At 45.7% G+C, this 24911-nt stretch overlaps 2 protein-coding genes across 3 annotated transcripts in view; one reads left to right on the forward strand and one right to left on the reverse strand.

The window, feature by feature from the left end:
* Positions 1-24911, reverse strand: part of LOC148431496 (uncharacterized) — a 137475-nt gene that overhangs the window by 31888 nt on the left and 80676 nt on the right. The gene's annotated exons all lie outside the window — the stretch shown is intronic.
* On the forward strand, positions 494-23190 carry LOC148431497 (uncharacterized). 2 transcript variants are annotated; one of them, XM_088465983.1, is made up of 9 exons: positions 494-574; positions 1387-1536; positions 3854-4045; positions 5236-5314; positions 5428-5525; positions 10476-10902; positions 11112-11209; positions 18162-18369; positions 22068-23190. In XM_088465983.1, exons 2-9 carry the CDS (start codon positions 1459-1461, stop codon positions 23147-23149), a joined length of 2262 nt encoding a protein of 753 aa, XP_088322109.1. In that variant the 5' UTR covers positions 494-574; positions 1387-1458; the 3' UTR covers positions 23150-23190. The 2 variants fall into 2 exon arrangements, with proteins under 2 accessions (XP_088322109.1, XP_088322110.1); XM_088465984.1 differs by having other exon boundaries at positions 1391-1536.

A 24911-nucleotide genomic window follows, 5' to 3' on the forward strand; every position in this document is an offset into this window, starting at 1 on the left:
ATACCCACATAGTGCCCAGCAAACAACCCCCATACCCACACAGTGCCCCCATACCCACACAGTGACCAGCACACAACCCCCATACCAACATAATGACCAGCACACAACCCCCATACGCGCACTGTGCCCCCATGCAGACATTCGCCCTCCATAAGCCGCAGATATACCTGTGACACAGCCTCCGCCATATCCCCGTCACCAGCAGCAGCAGCGATCCCCGGAGCGTAGTATAATAATAATTGTCCTCAGTACAGGAGAGCGGCGGCCATGTTCCCGGAGTCCTGTGACTGTCCCGGATACCTCTGTGTCACACGCTCTCCCCCTGGTGGCCGCCGCCAGCAGCTGCTCAGTACATACAGGATAATCAGATGTCCGCATGACGTCACCACGTGTCCTGTCACTAGGGGCAGAGATGTATTTGCGGCGCCATGTTCCTGTTGTACTCCGGTCGCTAGGGCGTCCGGCGGCCATTTTGTTGTTGTCCGTCCTCCGCTCCTGAGTCCCGCAGTCCGGTGTTTCCCGGGTCCGGTGATTGGGGGCTGTCACGTCTGGGTCTCTGCTTCCTGTCACACAGGTAATGTGTTCCCTGGTCAGAGTATAATGAGGCCCATGTGAGGTCATGGAGTGTCAGCTCCTGGGGTGAGGCAGCGATGGAGGGTGTACGGTGGCCCATACGCTGTCTCTGTATAACATCAGCCGTCAGTCTCTATGGCGCCAGCGCTATTAGTAACGAGCAGGGCGCAGAACGCAGGCCACGGTGTGTATACGCAGAACGGATCCTGTGGAGCCTCATTGCGACCCCCATAACCGGGACCCTACGAGTTCCCGGATGTGCCGCATTTACTGGCGCCACCAGCTGATCCTCAACTAATGGACGCCTTTATACTTGGGACGCAAGTGAGGCGCAGCTACTAACGTTACTCCCCTGCAGTGCTAGGTGATGAGACGCAGCTGCTAGCGTTACTCCCCTGCAGTGCTAGGTGATGAGACACAGCTGCTAGCGTGACACCCCTGTAGTGCTAGGTGATGAGACGCAGCTGCTAGCGTTACTCCCCTGTAGTGCTAGGTGATGAGATGCAGCTGCTAGGGTTAATCCCCTGCAGTGCTAGGTGATTGTTACAGGAATTCGCTGCATGGAAGCAGGTCACATGCTGCCATTCCCGGGGTCACAGGGATGCCTGTGCAGGATGCCAACCTGATAGCCCGATGCTGCCGAGTACGGACTGCGTAACACTCACAATCAGGCCCGAAGACTGTGCCACCCATAGTACTGCCCCACTTGCTGCCTGCTCTGATGGCCTCTGCTGCCATCTTGTGCCCTTGTGTAGTTATTGTCCTCACTGTGTTACTTGTGTTCAATGTGATGTATATTCTATTTCATCCTAGGCAGTCCTGCTGTGAGGAGCCAGAGCCTTTATTACACGTCACACATTCTGTATTCTCACTGATTCACTAAGGATGGACAAGGACGGGAGTCACAGGACTGAGAGGATCTTACATCTCACCCTGGAGATCATCTACCTACTGACTGGGGAGGTGAGAGGGTCTGGGGATGTAACAGTGACATCACTTATATCTATAGTAATAATACAGGGACATGACTGGGGAGGTGAGGGGATCTGGGAGTGTCACAGTGACATTACTTATATCTATAGTAATAATACAGGGACATGACTGGGGAGGTGAGAGGGTCTGGGGGTGTCACGGTGACATCACTTATATCTATAGTAATAATACAGGGACATGACTGGGGAGGTCAGGGGATATGGGAGTGTCACAGTGACATCACTTATATCTATAGTAATAATACAGGGACATGACTGGGGAGGTGAGGGGATCTGGGAGTGTCACAGTGACATCACTTACATCTATAGTCATAATACAGGGACATGACTGGGGAGGTGAGGGGATCTGGGGGTGTCACAGTGACATCACTTATATCTATAGTAATAATACTGGGACATGACTGGGGAGGTGAGGGGATCTGGGAGTGTCACAGTGACATCACTTATATCTATAGCAATAATACAGGGACATGACTGGGGAGGTGAGAGGATCTGGGAATGTCACAGTGACATCACTTATATCTATAGTAATAATACAGGGACATGACTGGGGAGGTGAGGGGATCTGGGGGTGTCACAGTGACATCACTTATATCTATAGCAATAATACAGGGACATGACTGGGGAGGTGAGAGGATCTGGGAATGTCACAGTGACATCACTTATATCTATAGTAATAATACAGGGACATGACTGGGGAGGTGAGGGGATCTGGGCGTGTCACAGTGACATCACTTATATCTATAGTAATAATACAGGGACATGACTGGGGAGGTGAGAGGATCTGGGAGCGTCACAGTGACATCACTTATATCTATAGTAATAATACAGGGACATGACTGGGGAGGTGAGGGGATCTGGGGGTGTCACAGTGACATCACTTATATCTATAGTAATAATACAGGGACATGACTGGGGAGGTGAGGGGATCTGGGAGTGTCACAGTGACATCACTTATATCTATAGTAATAATACAGGGACATGACTGGGGAGGTGAGGGGATCTGGGAGTGTCACAGTGACATCTCTTATATCTATAGTAATAATACAGGGACATGACCGGGGAGGTGAGAGGATCTGGGGGTGTCACAGTGACATCACTTATATCTATAGTAATAATACAGGGACATGACTGGGGAGGTGAGGGGATCTGGGAGTGTCACAGTGACATCACTTATATCTATAGCAATAATACAGGGACATGACTGGGGAGGTGAGGGGATCTGGGAGTGTCACAGTGACATCACTTATCTCTATAGTAATAATACAGGGACATGACTGGGGAGGTGAGGGGATCTGGGAGCGTCACAGTGACATCACTTATCTCTATAGTAATAATACAGGGACATGACTGGGGAGGTGAGGGGATCTGGGAGTGTCACAGTGTCATCACTTATATCTATAGTAATAATACAGGGACATGACTGGGGAGGTGAGGGGATCTGGGAGCGTCACAGTGACATCACTTATACCTATAGTAATAATACAGGGACATGACTGGGGAGGTGAGAGGATCTGGGAGTGTCACAGTGACATCACTTATATCTATAGTAATAATACAGGGACATGACTGGGGAGGTGAGGGGATCTGGGAGTGTCACAGTGACATCACTTATATCTATAGTAATAATACAGGGACATGACTGGGGAGGTGAGGGGATCTGGGAGTGTCACAGTGAGATCACTTATATCTATAGTAATAATACAGGGACATGACTGGGGAGGTGAGGGGATCTGGGAGTGTCACAGTGACATCACTTATATCTATAGTAATAATACAGGGACATGACTGGGGAGGTGAGGGGGATCTGGGGGCGTCACAGTGACATCACTTATATCTATAGTAATAATACAGGGACATGACTGGGGAGGTGAGGGGATCTGGGGGTGTCACAGTGACATCACTTATATCTATAGTAATAATACAGGGACATGACTGGGGAGGTGAGGGGATCTGGGAGTGTCACAGTGACATCACTTATATCTATAGTAATAATACAGGGATATGACTGGGGAGGTGAGAGGATCTGGGAGTGTCACAGTGACATCACTTATATCTATAGTAATAATACAGGGACATGACTGGGGAGGTGAGGGGATCTGGGGGTGTCACAGTGACATCACTTATATCTATAGTAATAATACAGGGACATGACTGGGGAGGTGAGGGGATCTGGGAGTCACAGTGACATCACTTATATCTATAGTAATAATACAGGGACATGACTGGGGATTTGAGGGGATCTGAGAGTGCATACAGTGATATTTGCTGTCTTCCCTAATACACAGGATTACACAATAGTGAGGAAAACATCCGGTGAGTGTGAGACACCCGGCAGCCATCCCAATGTCTCAGGAGGACAGAGCAGGACCCTGAGACCCATCACGGTGCCTACACCTCACTCACTGATACATGAGAGACACAATGACCAGAAGATCCTGGAACTTACCAACAAGATCATTCAGCTGCTGACTGGAGAGGTGACTGCTGGGAATGGGACATTATACAGTAACACCGGGGGATGTGTCTGGGTGATGACTGGAGAGGTGACTGCTGGGAAGGGGACATTATACAGTAACACCAGGGGATGTGTCTGGGTGATGACTGGAGAGGTGACTGCTGGGAATGGGACATTATACAGTAACACCAGGGGATGTGTCTGGGTGATGACTGGAGAGGTGACTGCTGGGAATGGGACATTATACAGTAACACCAGGGGATGTGTCTGGGTGATGACTGGAGAGGTGACTGCTGGGAATGGGACATTATACAGTAACACCAGGGGATGTGTCTGGGTGATGACTGGAGAGGTGACTGCTGGGAATGGGACATTATACAGTAACACCGGGGGATGTGTCTGGGTGATGACTGGAGAGGTGACTGCTGGGAATGGGACATTATACAGTAACACCGGGGGATGTGTCTGGGTGATGACTGGAGAGGTGACTGCTGGGAATGGGACATTGGCCCTCATTCAGAGCCGTACGCTCTGAGCAGAGCGCACGCTCTGAATGAGGGCCGGCCTCCATGAAAATGGAGCGTCCTCCTGGACGCTCGTATAGCTGTAGGTCACCACCCACAGGCTATACGAGCGTGCAGTTTGATGGCCGCGATGGTCGAGACCATCGCGACCATCGAAACTGCGAGCCGGAGCCTGCGGTTGAGGTTTTCAACCGCAAGCTCTGGAGTGATTTTGGCTCTATCAGAGCCAAAATCACTCCCACTGACGTCACTAGTGATGTCAGTGGGCCGGCTTCTGACGGGAGGCGTTCCCGTGGGAACGCCCCCGTCAGGGAGGCACGCCTACCAAAGGGGGCGTGCTGTCAATCAACATCGACAGCACGCCCCCTTTGATCAGACACAACGAGCGAAGGACTTTCCTTCGCTCGTCGCGTCTGGCGCATGCGCACGACGGAGCTCCCTCCGTCGTGCGCATGCTCAGTCCAGAACATCGACCCACTTGCGAGCGGACAGCCGCTCGCGAGTGGGTCTGAATCAGGCCCATTATACAGTAACACCAGGGGATGTGTCTGGGTGATGACTGGAGAGGTGACTGCTGGGAATGGGACATTATACAGTAACACCATGGGATGTGTCTGGGTGATGACTGTATCATGTGTGTCAGGTTCCTATAAGGTGTCAGGATGTCACTGTCTATGTCTCCATGCAGGAGGGGGAGTATATAGAGGAACACAGGGGTCTGTACAAGGACGTGATGATTGAGAATCACCGGCCCCTCACATCACTGGGTAAGAGGAGACTATCTTGTATTTGCTGGGGGTATCAGATATGTGTATATATACACATATCACTTGATAATCACATATATACAATGTACTCAGTCACTGTGTGTCTCCCACAGATGGACTCAGTAACAGAAATACCCCAGAGAGATGTCCCCGTCCTCTTTATTCCCAGGATTGTACACAGGAGAATCACAGGACCCCACAGGAGCATCAGGTAGGTGGGATTTAGAGTCATACCATGGATTGGGGTATACTGGAGTCAGTACATTGGGGCTTAGAAGTCGAACAGGGACTCTGACCGCTCCTCCCACTATAACCCCAATGGCTGCCTGGTATCCTCAGTTAAGGTTAACTGACCACTGTAACCAGGCGTCTCTTTTGGGGCTGCAAAGGTGGGGATGTCTGGGGCAGAACCAAAAAATGGACATCAAAGGAAGCGCAAGAGACACTACACCTCCAGCCATTAGCACCAACTTAGCACCAAAGATCAGCTCTAAAAGTAATTTGCTGATTCTCCTGAGCGGGTTCTGCAGCCACGGTTCATGAATTCTCTCTATGGTGTAGTGCCACGCGAGACATGGAGAGGGACATCCTTTGCCATTCTACCGTGCTGGACTCTGGACGGGTGGTAAAGGTTTTTCCCAGATCAGTCCCCACGGCCATGTTCAGGAGACAGCAGCCTCTTTGCTGTCTCTGTCCTGGATTGTGCAGATTTATCCTATCTTTCTGTTCTATGCCCGGGAGAGAACACACAATCACAAATCCACAAACAAAACGTGGATCACTAAATGCAATAACTTTTATGTAATGTAAAAATATTGGTAAAATAATTCAATGCTTCCACCAGAAATGGGATGGTTCGCACTATTACACGGACCACAATAAATTAACCATTTTTCTCCATGGATTAGCTTCTTTGTATCGTGAGGACACATTCCGATGCCGAAGACATCGCTCCGGGTTTCGGTTTGCAAACGCTGCTCGTATAGGATGTCGTCCAGCCTATAGGGTTAGATTTGGAGGAGGAACAGTAGCAAAAGTGTTTTCCTCCCCCTCACGTCCATGCCCAGGCCAGGAGAGGTGGGCATGACGTGAGGCGGAGGGGCAGTGGATGCACTCACCTGTGAGTTGTGGATAAATCTTGGCCCATTTTGTCACGATCTGCACTATTAAAACTGCTTTCTTACCTCCCTGGTGCCTATCCAGGATGGCACAGAAGTCCATCCGGGCTGTATGCCATGCGCCCGGCTGATGTTTGGGCATGCCGATGGTTCTCTGCGGCCTTCTACTCCTAACCAGCATGGTGAAATACAGGCCGCACGCCGGAGTTCCCTCCAGAACGGGGATATGGGCGTGTCCAACTTGGACTCTGTACCCTGACACTATGCCTCCATTCAGAACACTACCTTCTGACCTGCTGACCGCAGTATCCAATCATCAGGGATCCTGCCCTATAAATTCCATTTCCTGACTGGCCTCTGTTGCCTATACAACGTCACTTCTTGCTGAAGTTACAGCTCAAGTACTGAGCTCCCGCATACTCCTAATCTGAAAGGTCCAGTGCGTCCTATTCTATTTCCCTTACCTGGAACCAGACTACAATATAATCTGCTGCAGTCTGGAATTGCCATTGGGAATTATCTCTCATGTTACCATCGGTCCTTACCGATCAACTACATTCAAGTATCATCATCGGTCCTTAACCGATCAACTACATTCAAGTATCATCATCTGTCCTTACCGATCAACTACATTCAAGTATCATCATCGGTCCTTACCGATCAACTACATTCAAGTATCATCGGTCCTTACAGATTATCTTCATTAAAGTGTCATCAGTCTTTACCAATCAACTACATTAAATTATCACCATCAGTCCTTACCGATCAACTACATTAAAGTATAGAAAATCAAGTTGCTGTTCTTCAACATCGGACTTTTATCAAAGCAAGACACATTATCCCACTTATTAATAAAATAGACTTTCTTTATCCTGTCATCGCCTTCGGGCATCTCATTCATCACCATATCCTCATATACCTATATGAGGAGGTCCTGGTTAAAATCACCCAAGTTTCTCTACACTCAGCCTTCAGCCTCCCATGCCTGTTCCTATCCAAACCAATCCTCGGGCGTGACACATTTATTCGGGCGAGGCTACTGCTGAGCTTGCATAAATATCCATACCCTACTCGTAGAGGAATATGCATCCTCAGATTCTCTCCAGAGAGGGAAGATGGGAGTTAAAGGATCTAGTGAGTTCTGTTGTGGACAGTGAGGACTCAGATTCTCCAGCCAATTTGCTGTTTGAGCATAGGAAGAAACCGATTCTATCCCATCTTACGCTCACTAGGATGACCAGCTGGCTGAAACATGGACCAAGCCTGTGCAGAAGGTGCCCCACAGATTGTAGTACCTCTGTTTTCTCCTAATGGAATTGATGGCGGAGTGGGAGCCCCTGCCTAAGAAGACCCATAACTCTAAGACCACTAACAGTAAATAGAGGATAAGTGATTGAAAACAACAAGTCATTGTGAGAGCGGAATCAAGGTTGATGGCCCGAGCAGTGGCCTTGATTAACTGAAGACATGGTTTTGATGGTGAGCTAGGGATGAGTTAAGAGTTCTGATGGATCAGATTTGCTACATCTGGTGACCCTGTGCCACAAGGTTCGGATATTGTCCTGATGACCTCGGTAACGTGTTACAAGAGCAGGGTTCTGAGATCCAGCTCATGGGTGGAGACTACGAGAGCACTGATGATCAATGGCAGAGTAAATGCTGGAATCCAGCTGCCAAGGCCACATCATCCGAACTGGGAATTAGCAGTGGCCCAGAAACCTCAATAGAAAAGACCACAACCCTAACTTTGTAGGTGCTGCTTGTCACACAGTGTATCTAGTGGAAGCCCCCATTTGTATGGGCTTTCTTGGGGCCAGGATTTCTGCCTCAGCAGTTGGAACTTGCTGTGCACCTGTCTTCATACTCAAAGAGCTGACGCTAAGTCTAAAAAGGGTCTCGGACCTTTTTGTTCAACAGTGAAGTAAACACTTTCCGTGGCCCTCCCCATTTGTTTTTGTGGTAAGTTAAGGGGTGAGTCTTTCAGGGGTCAGTTGTACACTTTCCGTGTTGGGCTGCAGCGAGATAGACAGACTTGGACAGCTAGAGGTAGCCAGATTTTGAGTCGTCTGACAAACAGCCCATTTGGGTACTCCTGTGATGGTGGCCCAGCTCTTCAGGAGTGGTTCAGGTCCACCACACAAGTCCAAAGTAACAGACAGCGCAAATTAACATACATGTATTTAATACTGAAATTTACTAAGCGGCGGTTTGGTGGCGGTTTCTATTCTGTTCTAAACCCCGGCGGTTTAGTGGCGGGTTCTATTCTGTTCTAAACCCCTGTGATTTGGTAGTTATTTTGCAGCAGTTTCTAAATTCTGTTCTATTCTAAAATGTGTTTTGACTGTGGTTTGACGGCGGTTTGGCTATCTGCAGATTTACTAAGGCCAAAACCGCTTCAAAACTGCTGTCAAAACACATTTTAGAATAGAATAGAACAGGGCTGTCATTTAGCAACTGCTGTGAAACCGCCACCAAACTCCCGGGGTTTAGAACAGAATAGAACCCGCCACCAAACCGCCAGGGTTTAGAATAGAATAGAACCCGCCGTCAGGCCGCCACTTAGAAAATTGTGCCCAATAAATGTACTACTTAACTCAATAAATATTTTGTCCAAAAACCGCTCAAAAGTTGTCGGGTTATATTATGATTGATTCAGTTCAAGAATATCTATTTTTTCAACACAATTTTAGAAAAAAGTATAATTTTTTTTCTTTAGACGCATAACACTAATATTGATGTTAATACTGGCCAGCGATATATATTGTGAGCTTTACGGCTATTGGTTTTTCCAAAAGTGTAATTTAGACCACACTCCGAGATCACAAGCCTGTTTAGGCCAAGTATTTCCTTTTAGGTGTAGAAAATTAATATCACATATAGGTTTCCCACCTTCATGTTTCTCCCTGGAAGTGGGTGAGGGCTCAGCTCCTTGAAAGTTCTTGTAAATTCAAGCGTTAGGGCCTGATAGTCACGTAGTTGAGTGATTTCCTACAAATGCTGAAATCTACGGCACATGCGTCACGCACATAGCGCTGCTGCGATTAGGACAGACGGCATAAGAATTGTGGCGAAAAAGTGATGGGACGGTGATTAGGATGTGGCTAGAAAAGCCTGCAAACATGGTCCGTTCAGGGGGAGTGATATAGGAGTGTCGCGGGTGTATCAATGGTTGATGTACACAGGGTGTCTGGACAAAGAGGACTTTTGTCATTCTCTGGATGTCGTCAGGGTGTTGCGGATCGAAGCCCATAGGACCCAGGACTTGCACAAGACAGATTTTCTGTACAATGTTCACAAACCTGAAGCTTTGAAGGCCCATTCCACTAGATCAGTGGGTGCGTCTTTGGTGGGTGGCATGGTGCCTCTTTGGAGCTTGTCAGCCAGATGGTCACCTGGTCGTCAGTCCATACCTAAACCTTTTGTATCCTGATATTCCAGCTTCGCACTGTGACTTCTGAGACCACACTCGCTTAGGATCAGCTTTGGGATTTCTGCAATGTACTGAATTCATTGTACCCCAATGGCTGTCTGAGAAAATGGGATTTTTCTGTTTACGATAAATCATTTTCTCTTAGCCCATGGGGGGACAATGGAGGTCCCCCATTTACACTATTTGTGTGTGTTGTCCTTGTGGGGATTCTTGCACTCGTTTGAGGATGTTGCCCCCCCACCCCCTCTTCTATTGGTTTTCTTATCCAGCAACCAGGGTATAGAGGGGTAGGTGTCTGAGTTTTTAAAAAAAGTTTCTGCTCCACATCTCTATACCCCAATGTCCTGACTCCAGTATCCCCAATGGACTAAGAGAAAGGGATTTAACTTAATTACAGAAACCCCACTTTCTCTCACCTCGAATTGGGTAACATTGGATACTATGGACTATAGAGTACGGTGGCAGTAACTTTAGCACTTTAAATTTACCAGCAAAGGCTGAATCTTCTCCCCTTCTAACCATATTTGCTTCTTATACACTGATATTCTTCTGTTTATATTAATGTAATTGGACAGTATATATGTGTTGTTTTATTATTTTGTGGGTTATTTAGGGTGGTGATCTGACTGATACAGAGGGAGAAGAGACGTATGTGACCGATATAAAGGCAGAAGATATAGAGGGAGAAGAAGAGACATATGTGACCGATATGAAGGCAGAAGATATAGAGGGAGAAGAAGAGACATATGTGACCGATATGAAGGCAGAAGATATAGAGGGAGAAGAAGAGACGTATGTGACTAATACGAACTCAGAAGATACAGAGAGAGAAGAGACGTATGTGACTGATATAAAGGCAGAAGATATAGAGGGAGAAGAAGAGACGTATGTGACTGATATAAAGGCAGAAGATATAAAGGGAGAAGAAGAGACGTATGTGACTGATAATAAGGCGGAGGATATAAATGGAGAAGAAGAGACGTATGTGAGGGGTGATCAGCAGTGTAAGGAGGAGGAAATCCCTACAGATATCAGCCCAGGTGAGTAATAAACACTTATTACAGAAAAGTCACATATTCTCCTTAGTCACTACAACAATCTCTTATCTACTGGCCCCTCACATCACTGGGTAAGAGGAGACTGTCATGTATTGTACAGGGGGGAGCAGGTATGGGGCCCCCTATATAGACACATCACCTGATAATCATATATATACACAATGTACTCAGTCACTGTGTGTCTCCTACAGATGGACCCAGTAACAGAAATACACCAGAGAGATGTCCCCATCCTATTTATTCCCAGGATTGTACAGAGGAGAATCACAGGATCCCACAAGAGGAGCAGGTAGGTGGGATTTAGGGTCTCACCAATATACCAAAGTGACTGTCACTATATGATTCTAATATGTAATGTCTATTAATGAAATGAGAAATTGTTAAAACCCGATAACACCAACTGTATCATATTTGCTACATTGTCACCGGGGGTACTCGCCCGATTGGGTGGTGTACTGCGAGCACCCAAGAAGAGGTCCAGTGCTAGGAGTCTTCATTGCACCTACTCCCTGTGATCTGCACAATTCATATGGCTGTCCTCCACCTTTGCAGTCGTTGGCTGTTGATGGAGCCTTTCCCCCTCCGGAAGAAGACATAGTCTGCGCATGTCTGCCCCTGCTGTCTCCTGTCATCTTGGAATGCTGACTTCATAGGAGTTTGCCTATTTAAGGAAGCTCAGCCCAGCAATCTGGGTTTGGTCATCGACAAGTCTCCTGGAATAAAAAAGCTGCTCATGAATTGCTCCTGTTATTGACTTTGGAACTTCCTTACTACATTTCCTGAACAATCCTTGGCTGAACTTTTGTCTTGGACTCCCTGACCTTTTCATGTACCGGCCCTAGCCGAAGACCATGTTTTCCGGAAAATCCCTGCCTGTATCTTTGTATGCATACTACCTGTTACCTAACTCTGGTCTCCTGCCATGCGGACAACCTTAAGTCTTACCTTATTTTGTGACAGAATAACTTAGTCACAAAATGGATTATACAAGATCCATTGTACAGACCACGGAATTGGCATTCAAATGCTGGAGGCGTAATTGACAATTATGTAGGGTCAGTTGCATATAATATACACCTCTCAGGCAGCGCATACCCCATAGGCTGGCTCCCACTCCTGATATGGAGCCTCAGATCAAATCGCCAGAGAAGTTTGATGGCGATTGGTCTCAATATAAACAATTTTCTGGCTCCTTGACAATTTGGTGTTTTCCTAGGCATCCTTGGACCTATTCCACGGGTATTTTAAAAGCAAGATTGATGCTGTTGGAAGTGGAATTATTGGCGTCGACCACTCCCTATATGTAGAGACAGAATTTTCTGTTGGATTATCTTCTCATGGTTCTGGAAGCTTTTGGCTGAGTGATGAGACCCCCATGAACTACCTCGACTGAAGTCCTTTTGGGGTCTTGCTCAGTTCTGTATTATTCAATTTGAATTCTGTACTTGGATGGGTGACACATAATGGAAGTAAGCAGCCAAACGTTACCAATTCCATCATGGTCTGAATGACTGTATAAAAGATGAGCTGGCTAGATATGAATTCTTTGCAAGGATTATAGGAGTTCATCAGTGTATCAGAACTAATGCGCATTTAACAGAGTATCGGTTAGAAAAGGTGGAGATCCCATTGTGTTTATGGAGTACCTCATTACGCTAACACATCTAGTTATCCTCCCACTCTTCCTAAAGGTGAATGATCCACAACCTTTGCTAAGGAGAAACAATGAAGATTGGAATTGAATCTCGGCACCACGCATTTCCTATGCACAATGTCCAAATTGGAGAAAGTCTCTGGGAAACTTCAAAGCCCCAACTCCAAGAAGAGAGGGAATGGGGGTCCAAGATCACAAGCTCCTCTAATAGTCAATCACATATACATGTCCTTAGAAATCCCTTCTTGTTACGTCTACTTAACTTTTACTCTTCAACAGTATGACTGTCCATTGATTTGGACAATCAGGACCAGAACTAAAGACTCTAGAGAAAGATGGATGTATATGGTCTTATGTAGATTGTCGAGCCCACAACTCCATTACCAAACTTGATTCGCATTCATCCGAGAGATAAGTTGAAAACTGTTTTCAGATCTTGTTATGGCCATTTCAAATATTTAGTTATGTTGTGTGGTCTTTAGGATGCCCCTTTCAACTTTCCAATTCTATGTCAATGATGTTTTCTTAGATAAGCTTGTCATTATCTATCTGGACGACAGTCTAATCTGTGGAGCATTGAGACCACATGCAGATTGTTTTGGAAAGGTTCTGGCTGCACAACCTCTGGGCCCGATTCAGAGCCAGACGCTATTTGCGGACGCTCGTTCAGAAAAAGAGGCTGGCTATTTAAATTAAGTGCTCGCTCTTTGCGGTCTGTTGACGCCTCTATGTCTGAATGAGCGAACGAAACATGCGCTCACTATTTTGGAAAGAACGCCCCCTGGCCGCTCGCATCATACGTCATCTCCGCTATTTATTTGATTAATCGAGTACATTGAAAGGCGTATGAACTGCTCGCAGTGCTTGTGGTAGCATTTTCCTACTGCAATCATGCGAGCAGTTCAGGTTAAAAGACCACCAAGTGACGTGGTCGATGACGCTGCTTTGTTAATTATGCACACCCTTAAAACGCCCGTTTTGACCGTTTGGCACGCCTGTGTTCAGATCTCCACTCCCCGTTTTCAAGCACCTTCCTCTGTTAACACCCACAAACGCCTCATCCTGTCACTCAAATTAGCAGGCATTCGCTATTTTGCGAGCACACGATTTTCGACCGCACTGACTGGTTCGCGCATGCGTACTACAACCCATACGCATGCGCAGATGTGCGAACATCGCTCAGAGCGAACGAGCGGCTCTGAATCAGGCCCTCTAAAAATGTAGACAAGCCCGGTGGTTTTTATTTTTCTCCCGATTCAATTATATCCCTTTACATGGTCTCATAATTGTTTTCGCTGTTGTGGATTCACAAAAATCGCCCATTTCGTCCCTCGTAAGAAGCCACCCGACAGCACCCCAAATGGCTGATTTATTTTTTCAGCACATTTATAAATTACATGGCTGCCCACAATCCAGAGTCTCTGGTAGAGGCCCTCAGAGAGCTTTCTGCAGGTTAACCTGGATCTGTTGTCAGGCTATCATTGTCAACCCAACGACCAAATGGAACCTGTCTATCAAAGTCTAGAACAATACATATAGATGTATTCCAAATTCCAACAAACCACTGATTAGATCTGCTCCCCCTGCCTGAGTTTATGTATATCAGTGGAACTCCATTATCCACGAAGGAAAGCCCTTTCCATTTCCAACTATGGTTTCCATCCGCAACCAATTCCTGATACTGCTTCGGAAACTGAAGCTCCTCAAATGAAGGTGCATTATGCATATCCCAATACAAAATATACAATTCGATTATTTACTTAAACTAAATAATGTTTGAAATAAGATCTATCTAGAGTGAAAATTAAGATATTCATATGGATGTTTTATATGTGCAACCTGCCCATCACCGTAATCAGAAGGAAGTTGCAATGGCTCACTTGGTACAAAGGGCTTCATTCAGAGGCGGCCGTATGGTCTACGACCGCACGGCCGCCTCGATGTTTGTCCAGTGCACATGCGCATGAGGGAGCCGGCTCCATCGTGCGCATGCGTGAGACCCGCTACGACCGACAGCGCCGGTCGTAGCGGGTCTCTTTCCAAAGGGCGCGAGCTGTCGATGTTGATTGACAGCTCGCCCCGTTTGGAAGGCGGACCGGGGGGGTGGCAGCCCAAACGGAGGCGTTCCCATGGGAACGCCTGCCGTTTGGGGGAGGCCCCACTGACATCACTAGTGATGTCAGTGGAGAGCTTCCGGCTCTGACAGAGCCAGAAGCTCTCCGGGGCTTACGACAAGTGAGACCCTACCCTAGGGTCTCGTTGTAAGCCCCGATGGTCACGATGGTCTATGACCATCGCGACCATCACCCTAGCGGTCGTTAGAGCTGTGGGTGTAAACCCACAGCCTAACGACCAAAACAGAGGTGGCCGGTCAGGATGCAAGCGGCCGCCCAGTTTCTGAGCGACCGCTTGCATCCTCCGACCGCCTCTGAATGAGGGCCAAAATGCTTACAGGGTATAAGGTCAGATAATAGTGATGAGGAAGACTTGGAAGATGAAAGTGTAGACCATCCCAAAAGCAACAGGGCTGGACACAGCAACAAAGCACTTGGCAAGAGGCAAAGAGCATTGGTGGAGAAAGGAACAGCTGGAACCTCCGTCTGTTGAATTTTATGAATGCGCTGAGGCAGTCTCAGAAGACAGGACTATCTGGACACTGTAAATGTATTTCAAACAGTTTGTTACTGACGAGATGCTACAGGAAACCGCAGAATAAACCAATTTGTGCAGCGTACAGAAAGAGGGAAAGTATGTGAACACTACAGCCACTGAGATTGAACAAGTGATGGGTATGTACATCAGTGTCCTCCCCAAAACCTTTTTGATGGGTGCTCTGCCTGGCCAGTAACTGGCCAGTAGAACGCATTGTGTGCAGCGGAGGTGCTCAATGAGCGCAGCCCACCCTGCACCGAAGGCAAGCTGCAGGCATTGCAGACTCCAGAGGTTGTCTGGCAGTGGGTGGGTTGCCAAGTGGGAAGGGATGAGGGTGTGCGGTGCCCCCCTCCTTTCCCCAGCTGCCTCATAGTGCCACCGCTGCAGGCATTGTGGATTTACAGCTGCCCCCTCTAATGCCTGCAGGCTGCCTGGCAGTGGGTGGGATGCCGGGTGGGAGGGGATAACTGTGTGCGGTGCCCTCCCCCTCTCCTTTCCCCGGCTGCTTCATGGTGCCATTCAGCTTTATGGAAAACACTGCACGTGCACACGGGTTTAGTGCAGGTTCCCAATGTGACGAAACGCGTTAGCCGGGACCTTCAATCACCGGATTTATTGTTGCTAGCTGACGCTTCAGTGTTGCTATACATCTTACCGGCAGCTTCTTATTTGGATATACGGCACGACGGATGGTATCAGGAACCAGAGGATAGAACCACAAGGGGGGCCCCCATATTTGCTGGTTCTTCAGCCCGTGAGTACTATCAGCAGCACTGTGAATTGCAGTGCAGCTGATCCAGGTTCATCTGGTTTGGCCAGTTTTCTCTATCATTAGCCCGGTGGCTATATCGGCTATATTTAAACTGAGAACATCGAGTCCTTGATACTGACTTGTGTATTATTCGGGAATCTGCTTAGGTTATTATATTATTGGCCGTACAAACAAGCTTCTCCATTCAGGATATCAGTCTCTTAATACTGTACGAGTTGGGCTATTAACGGTGAACTTTTTACACATTTGCTCTTCGTCCACCGGATAGGATTCTCAGCTCCATTTTTTATGCTACATTAACAGCTGTTAGTAACTATATATATATTTTTTTTTTTCTTCTGTGGACACATTGTAGTTTTGGTTTATATAGAGCGCTCTGCAGTACCAGACTCTAGTACACCCCCTTTTTTTCCATTATTGGATTGTAGGGGGATCAATTACAACCACTTGCAACAATTGTATTACTGTATATTTACTATATCAGTGATTGTATTTGTACATTTATTATTTGTTGTTTTTTAAAATGTTATAATAGTATGTGTTGGTATTATGTATGAAATTTATTATATATACTCACATGTCTGTATTCACCAATCGCATCAATCATTTAGTGATATAATATAGAGACAGCGCAGATTTTTTTGTTTTTTTGTGCCCAATGTACGAGCCTATTGGGGGACCGAGACCAAGCACTTCATAATCTGTGATGTGATGTGTCAAGATCGATACATGAAACTGCTGACATTGATTCACTTTCAGGACAACCTGGCTGTGTCGGACGATGCGAAGAAAGATATAAGATATGGAAACCCAGGCCATGGTTACATAGACTAAGAGAATAGTTTCTGTCCGTACCTTCTGAAGATCATCATGCAGTTGATGAACTGATAATCATTTTCAAGGGAAACTCATCTACATGTCTACATGCCAGCAAAACCTCACAAATGGGGGTTTAAGATGTGGACACGAGCTGGACAAAGTGGCTTTCTTTATGAGTTTGATGTTTGCCAAGGAGCAGAAAATATAGACCATGGTGACAAGTATGTTGGTGTTTCTGGAGACATTTTCCTAAAGATGATGTCAACACTTCCCGAAAGAAAACATCACAAAGTCCTTGCAGACCAGTATTTTACATCGGCTTCACTGGTCAATCACTTGAAGGAAAGAGGAATCCACTACATAGGCACAGTCTGAATGAACAGGGTAAAAAACCATGACATGATGGATGAAAAAGTTTATAAGAAAAGGGGAAGAGGGTCACTGGATTATAGAGTAAACCAGGAAAATATCATCGTCAGATGGTTCGACAACAAATGTATAAACCTAAATTTCTTCTTTTGTTGGCAAGGACCCAATGGGAAATGTGAAACATTGGCACCGAAAATTCAAAACCCACATAATTGTTCTCAGACCAGCCATCGTTGAGACATACAAGGTCATAGGAGATGTTGACCTCCTTGATATGCTGTACACACTTTACAAGTTCAACACCAATACCGAAGGTGGTATATGTATACTTGGTGGTACACTGTCACAGTAGGAGTCATCAATGCGTAAAACCTCTACAGAAGACATCAGTAGAAACTGGAGCCCTGGAAGAAACCAATGTCCCTGCAAAGGATCTCTCTCACAAGCGTAGGAAAGGGAAAATCAAGTGAGGCCGACTGTCCTGCTCTGCAGAACCAAAAGCCCCTTCCCGCAAAAGCCCAACCTCTAGGGTGTCACCCGATGTGAGAAAGGATGGCATTGATCATTTGCCAACATGGGAAACTCGACAGCAATGAAAGAATTGCGCTGGCAATCGCCTCTCACATACTTAAAGTGGAAAATTGAAAGTTCACTTTTGCCTAAACAAGGACAGAAACTTTTTTTCGCATACCACAGGGGAAAATAAAAAGATTGTTTGAAATGTGTTTGGGAAAAATAAATAAAATGAACCAAAGCAATGGAAAGGTTTTCAACTGCAATTATTTTTTTTTTATTTCTAAACAAGATATGTTGTCAAACAAATTGCCATGATACAAAAAATTTCATATGTGCAAATAATTTTTTATTTTCTCAAAATGCCCACCAAGAATTTTAATTTCCAGAGAATTTTCTGCCTTTTATTTGATGTGTGAGGCTTTACAGGGTTAAAATATAATTGTTTTGTGGGTTATGTAGGTTGAAGACCTGGTTAATATTAATGTAGAAAATGGAGAGAGAGAAGAAGAGACATATGTGACTGATATAAAGGTAGAAGATATAGAGGGAGAAGAAGAGACATATGTGACTGATATAAAGGCAGAAGATATAGAGGGAGAAGAAGAGACGTATGTGAGGGGTGATCAGCAGTGTAAGGAGGAGGAAATCCCTACAGATATCAGCACTGGTGAGTAATAAACACTTATTACAGTAGAGAGTCACATATTTTCTTTGTTCAGTTACTATAGCAATCTCTTGTCATACACCCTCTGTCAGTACAAACTAATGAGGGAAATGTATCTGCCCAGTGAGAGAGTCAGGAGCCATCAGCCCCTATTATACTCCTGCTCTCCCCCTCACATCATGTCACTGTGTGTTACCAGCCCAGAGATCTGACCAGTCTCCTCCCCACACTCTCTGGTGTATCTCATACATCAGGAGCCATCAGCCCCTATTATACTCCTGCTATTATCCTCACTTCATGTCACTGTGTGTTACCAGCCCAGAGATCTGACCAATCTCCACCCCACACTCTCTGGTGTATCTCATACATCAGGAGCCATCAGCCCCTATTATACTCCTGCTCTCCCCCTCACATCATGTCACTGTGTGTTACCAGCCCAGAGATCTGACCAGTCTCCTCCCCACACTCTCTGGTGTATCTCATACATCAGGAGCCATCAGCCCCTATTATACTCCTGCTCTCCCCCTCACATCATGTCACTGTGTGTTACCAGCCTAGAGATCTGACCAGTCTCCTCCCCACACTCTCTGGTGTATCTCATACATCAGGAGCCATCAGCCCCTATTATACTCCTGCTTTCCTCCTCACATCATGTCACTGTGTGTTACCAGCCCAGAGATCTGACCAGTCTCCTCCCCACACTCTCTGGTGTATCTCATACATCAGGAGCCATCAGCCCCTATTATACTCCTGCTCTCCTCCTCACATCATGTCACTGTGTGTTACTAGCCCAGAGATCTGACCAGTCTCCTCCCCACACTCTCTGGTGTATCTCATACATCTGTACAAGGAAGATCACCTTAGTTATTCCATCACTGATAAGCCCTGCGACATTGCCCGTGAACTTTCCTGTTGACTACTATATTTTATTGTTTTATTATATTAGTTATAGGCCACCAAGTGTCCATAGAACCATATAGGGATAAATTAAAAAGTTACAGAGGAAACCAATGCGAACAGGTTGAAACAATCTAGAAGAAGTAAAATGAAACAGTGAAATATTTAGACAACTGAGTGTAAAATACTTTAGCACTCAATGACCCAGGAGAACACAAACAGGAGGGGAAGGTGGAGTTGGATATAGAGGAGCAGCTCCGCCATGTGTGGGCTGTTTCAAAGTCCAAACAGAGCGTTTGAAGAGTGGGTGGTTCCCTGTATCCAAGACCGCTCACAGGATTAGAATTGTAAAGTGACCGATAGGTTTTGCCGTGAGAAGGTTATTGGTGCCCTTGAGTTTTGGTACAGTGAGGGGAGCGAAAGCTTTCTCTTATCTAAGCTGATAAAGCGCATCCCCGTTCAGCGCCAATCTGAAATCCTTCTTTTTTGGTTTCCTCATATTAATATCCTATTCGTAAAGGAAATAATCTATTTTTATCATTTAATAATGTATCACAAATAGTAACTTATATACCTTCATAATAACTTCCTCACAAGATTATGCCCAGGAAAAATACCTTTAAAACCATTAACATAATTTTATTCAAGAAAGATTACACACAAAATGTACTAAAGTAAAGAGACGTGTATTTCATTAACAATTGATTATTCAATAATATTCCTGTTTATTATAAAACTGTATTATCACATTGCCAATTACAAGCATCCTAGAGACACTAAAGGCAGGTCCGTGACCCATCTGTGAGACCGTGGAACGCGGCTCACCCCAAAGACACTTGCATAAAGGGGGCACCGTTATACAGCAAGATCTAAAATGGTTACCATCTGATATTAACCTGAAACATTCACACCATGCTGTTTATATTCCAGAAATGACCACGGCATTACTACAAACTACCACATAATTACACAATCGCCGTTCACCATGTACCGATATCTGGCCGTCGCTGTGTTACCAAACAGAAATGAGATAGAGAAATGTGATACTTAGGGGTAAATTTACTAAAATTCGAGCTGGTCCCGACTTTCAAAGTGATTTATCTCGCTGGAACTCGCCAAAATTCGGGTGATTTAATCCCTTTTATTTGACCAAATTTACCAACAGGCGATTTGAGTCTAAACGAGTTTGCCGATGGTGAATTAGAACGAGATATCTCTCCCGAGTAACTGGTTTTGCAGATTACTCACCCGAGATTGCAGTGTTTTCTCTCTGCAAATCTCTCCCGAGCTATGGAGGAGCTGCTATTCGCCAATGAGCGGCTCCTCCACGTGGGTCCTAGCCAATGAGCGGCCGCTAATGTTAGCCGCCGCTGATTGGCCAGCGGCCCGGTACTGATGTGAACTCGTTCCCACAAGCAGACATTAGCGCAGTGTACCACCATGCAGAAGCGTAGTGTTACACTGTATCCGGGCCACGTATTGGATTTCTGTGGAGAACATCGATGGACATAAAAGGTGAGTATTGGATCTTTTTTTTACAGGTAATACGTTGGGATACTTTACGTTGACAGGGGGACATGAACATCTGGAACCGGGTGAGTATGTGTAAGTGTGTTTATGGATGCAATAAAGCTTTATTATCACGGTGTGTTGTGTGTTTTATTAACCATTTCTTTACAGGTGAACTACAGGTACCAGTGGGCCCTTAATGCCCCGCATGCTGGTACTTGTGGTTCTCCAAGTACCTAAGTACCAGCATGCGGGGGGGCCTTGCTGGGACCTGTAGTTCCACTGTAAAGACATTGATGAAACATTAAGTTTTTACACTACACCTAACACTATCAACCAACCACCCAGGGGTGGCAGGGATAGCCCCGGGCTATCAGCCTAGGCCAGGGGTGCCCTGGAGAGGGGGACCCCTTTATTGGGGGGGGTCACCAACTCCCCAGGGATCCCTGGCCTGGACTGACTAACAGTCAGGGCTGATGCTGCAGCTGGGGGGCCCGGTGAAAGGGCACACCTGGCTGTGGCATCAGTCCCCCGTTAGAAAGGGTCCAGGGCTGGTTTTAAATATACGGGAGACCTCACGTCATTTTTTTTCTCCGTATATTTAAAACCAGCTCTGTCCCTGCTGCCTGGTGCTGGTTCGTAATTTACAGTGGAACCCTACACATTTTTTTCCCTGTAAATTAAGAACCAGGACAGGCTGGCAAGCCCAGGGCTGGTTAGTCTTTTGGGGGAGGGGGGGACTTCACATAATTTTTTTAACATATCCCTATTTTCACCATTTACCATGTTTCTGACCATCTCGCAGCTCAGGGGGTTGAGAGTTTGAAAAGTGATTTGGACAGAGAGTTTGCTCCTATCTCACCCGAACTTATCATCCCGATTTTTGGTAAATTTGAGAGATGTATGTTTTAGGTGAAAATTACTTCCGATTTGGCACGATGGTGATAAGATTTGAGATTGCTATCTCACCCGAGTTTTACGAGTGAGATGAGAGAAATCTCTCTTTAACTCGCCCGACTTTTGCCTTTAGTATATTTGCAAGCAGGGAAAAAAATCAATAAATCACCCGAGATGGTCATCTCGACCTATCTCGATTGTTAGTAAATTTACCCCTTACTGTGTTTGATGCTTGATCGTGTAGTTGTGTTATATTTTTATACAATTCTTTATCTGTCCAACAAGAGCCATATTTGTTGTTTGTACATTTATAATTGTGATAAAAAATGTTCACAGCTGGGAAATTGAATTAAACATGAAAAATAAATGTATTTTTCATTCATTTATTTTGTTTTCAGCCAATGACCACAAAAGCAGGAAAACCTCAGAACGACATCTCACTTTCTCTCCAGATTTTAAAATAGAAGATATCATCATTCAAGAGTCTAATGAGGACAACCGCATAATCCCCAATATACATCCAGCACTTCACAATGAAAATATATCATCTGCTCCCACTCATTTTAAGGAATGCTCGATTGATAATTCAGATATTACTACACAGAGTCCAGCTCATAGGGGTGATAAAATCTTTTCCTGCTCTCAGTGTGGGAAATGTTATACACATCAGTCAGTCTTTGTTAGACACCAGAGAAGTCACACAGGTGAGAAACCATATTCATGTCCTGAGTGTGGGAAATGTTTTGCACAGAAATCACATCTTGTTAGACATCGGAGTATGCACACAGGTGAGAGGCCATTTCCATGTTCTGAGTGTTCAGAATGTTTTACATGCAAATATCTTCTTGTTAAACATCAGAGAATTCACACAGGTGAGAAACCATTTTCATGCTCTGAGTGTGGGAAATGTTTTACTAACAAATCAGTACTTGTTAAACATCAAAGCAATCACACAGGTGAGAGACCATTTCCATGCTCGGAGTGTGGGAAATGGTTTGCAAACAAATCACATCTCGTTAGACATCAGAGGAGTCACACAGGTGAGAAACCATTTCCATGCTCGGAGTGTGGGAAATGTTTTACAAACAAATCGCATCTCATTAGACATAAGAGAACGCACACGGGTGAGAAACCATTTACGTGCTCTGAGTGTGGAAAATGTTTTGCAAACAAATCAGATCTTGTTAAACATCATATAATTCACACAGGTGAGAAACCATTTCCATGTTTTCAGTGTGGAAAATCTTTTACATTTAAATATCATCTTGTTACACACGAGAGAAGTCACACAGGTCATAAACCATTTTCATGTTCGAAGTGCGGCAAATGCTTTGCAAATAATTCAGTTCTCGTTAAACATCAAGTAACTCACACAAACGAGAAACCATTTCCGTGTTCTGAGTGTGGGAAATGTTTTAAAGTTAAACGGTATCTTGTTCAACATCAGAGAATTCACAAACGTGGGACACCATTTCCATGATCTGGGTGGGGGAAATGATTTATATACATCTCATTTACATATTGTCCTTAAATATAAAATATTTTCTAAAATATATGTTTCACATTCCTGTAATTTGGGTAGCAGGGAGGGTTTCCTGGAGGAGATTTCCTGTTGCTTTACATGGGTGAAATGTTTTATTAGAGGTTTGACCTTTTTTCACTGCCCATGCCAGGAACTAGCACAGTACCAGTAGTTACCATCTGCTGGAAACTTGTGGTTACCAATTTTCCAGAGCCTGGAATTAGAACAGTAACTGTATTTACCAACTGCCTGGAGCCAGAAACTAGCACAGTTCCTGTATCCACCAACTGCGTGGAGCCAGGAACTAGCACAGTAAGTGTATCCACCAACTGCCTGCAGCCAGGAACTAGCACAGTAACTGTATCCACCAACTGCCTGGAGCCAGGAACTAGCACAGTAACTGTATCCACCAACTGCCCAGAGCCAGGAATTAGCACAGTATCTGTATCCACCAACTGCCCAGAACCAGGAACTAGCACAGTAACTGTATCCACCAACTGCCCAGAGCCAGGAATTAGCACAGTATCTGTATCCACCAACTGCCAGAACCAGGAACAAGCACAGTAACTGTATCCACCAACTGCCCGGAGCCAGGAACTAGCACAGTAACTGTGTCCGCTAACTGCCCAGAGCCAGGAACTAGCACATTAACTGTATCCACCAACTGCCCAGAGCCAGGAACTAGCACAGTAACTGTGTCCGCTAACTGCCCAGAGCCAGGAACTAGCACATTAACTGTATCCACCAACTGCCCAGAGCCAGGAACTAGTACATTAACTGTATCCACCAATTGCCCATAGCCAGGAACTAGCACATTAACTGTATCCACCAACTGCCAGAGCCAGGAACTAGCACAGTAACTGTATCCAACTGCCAGGAGTCAGGAACTAGCAGTTACTGTATGCCCATAGCCAGGAACTAGCATAGTTACTGTATACACCAACTGCCCATAGCCAGGAACTAGCACAGTATCTGTATCCACCAACTGCCCATAGCCAGAAACTAGCACAGTAACTGTATCCACCAACTGCCCAGAGCCAGGAATTAGCACAGTATCTGTATCCACCAACTGCCAGAACCAGGAACAAGCACAGTAACTGTATCCACCAACTGCCCGGAGCCAGGAACTAGCACAGTAACTGTGTCCGCTAACTGCCCAGAGCCAGGAACTAGCACATTAACTGTATCCACCAACTGCCCAGAGCCAGGAACTAGCACAGTAACTGTGTCCGCTAACTGCCCAGAGCCAGGAACTAGCACATTAACTGTACCACCAACTGCCCAGAGCCAGGAACTAGTACATTAACTGTATCCACCAATTGCCCATAGCCAGGAACTAGCACATTAACTGTATCCACCAACTGCCAGAGCCAGGAACTAGCACAGTAACTGTATCCAACTGCCAGGAGTCAGGAACTAGCAGTTACTGTATGCCCATAGCCAGGAACTAGCATAGTTACTGTATACACCAACTGCCCATAGCCAGGAACTAGCACAGTATCTGTATCCACCAACTGCCCATAGCCAGAAACTAGCACAGTAACTGTATCCACCAACTGCTGAGAGAGGAACTAACATATTTACCACCACCTTACTAGAGCCAGGGACTAGTAAGAATTAGCATAGTTAATGTATCCACCCACTTACTAGATTTTAAGCTCAATTTCTCAGGCTCATCTTTTCTGTTTTATGTAATTATGTTATTGGTACCATGATGTTC

The sequence above is a fragment of the Taudactylus pleione genome, unplaced genomic scaffold (genome assembly GCF_031769625.1).
Source record: "Taudactylus pleione unplaced genomic scaffold, aTauple2 ptg002219l, whole genome shotgun sequence".
Lineage (NCBI taxonomy): Eukaryota > Metazoa > Chordata > Amphibia > Anura > Myobatrachidae > Taudactylus > Taudactylus pleione.

Excerpts from the sequence above, each read along its gene's own strand:
- LOC148431497 (XM_088465983.1), top strand. The coding sequence starts at position 1,459 with ATGGACAAGGACGGGAGTCACAGGACTGAGAGGATCTTACATCTCACC. Across the intron at positions 4,046-5,235 it reads TTCAGCTGCTGACTGGAGAG|GAGGGGGAGTATATAGAGGA; the intron begins GTGACTGCTGGG and ends GTCTCCATGCAG. Across the intron at positions 18,370-22,067 it reads CCCTACAGATATCAGCACTG|CCAATGACCACAAAAGCAGG; the intron begins GTGAGTAATAAA and ends TTTTGTTTTCAG.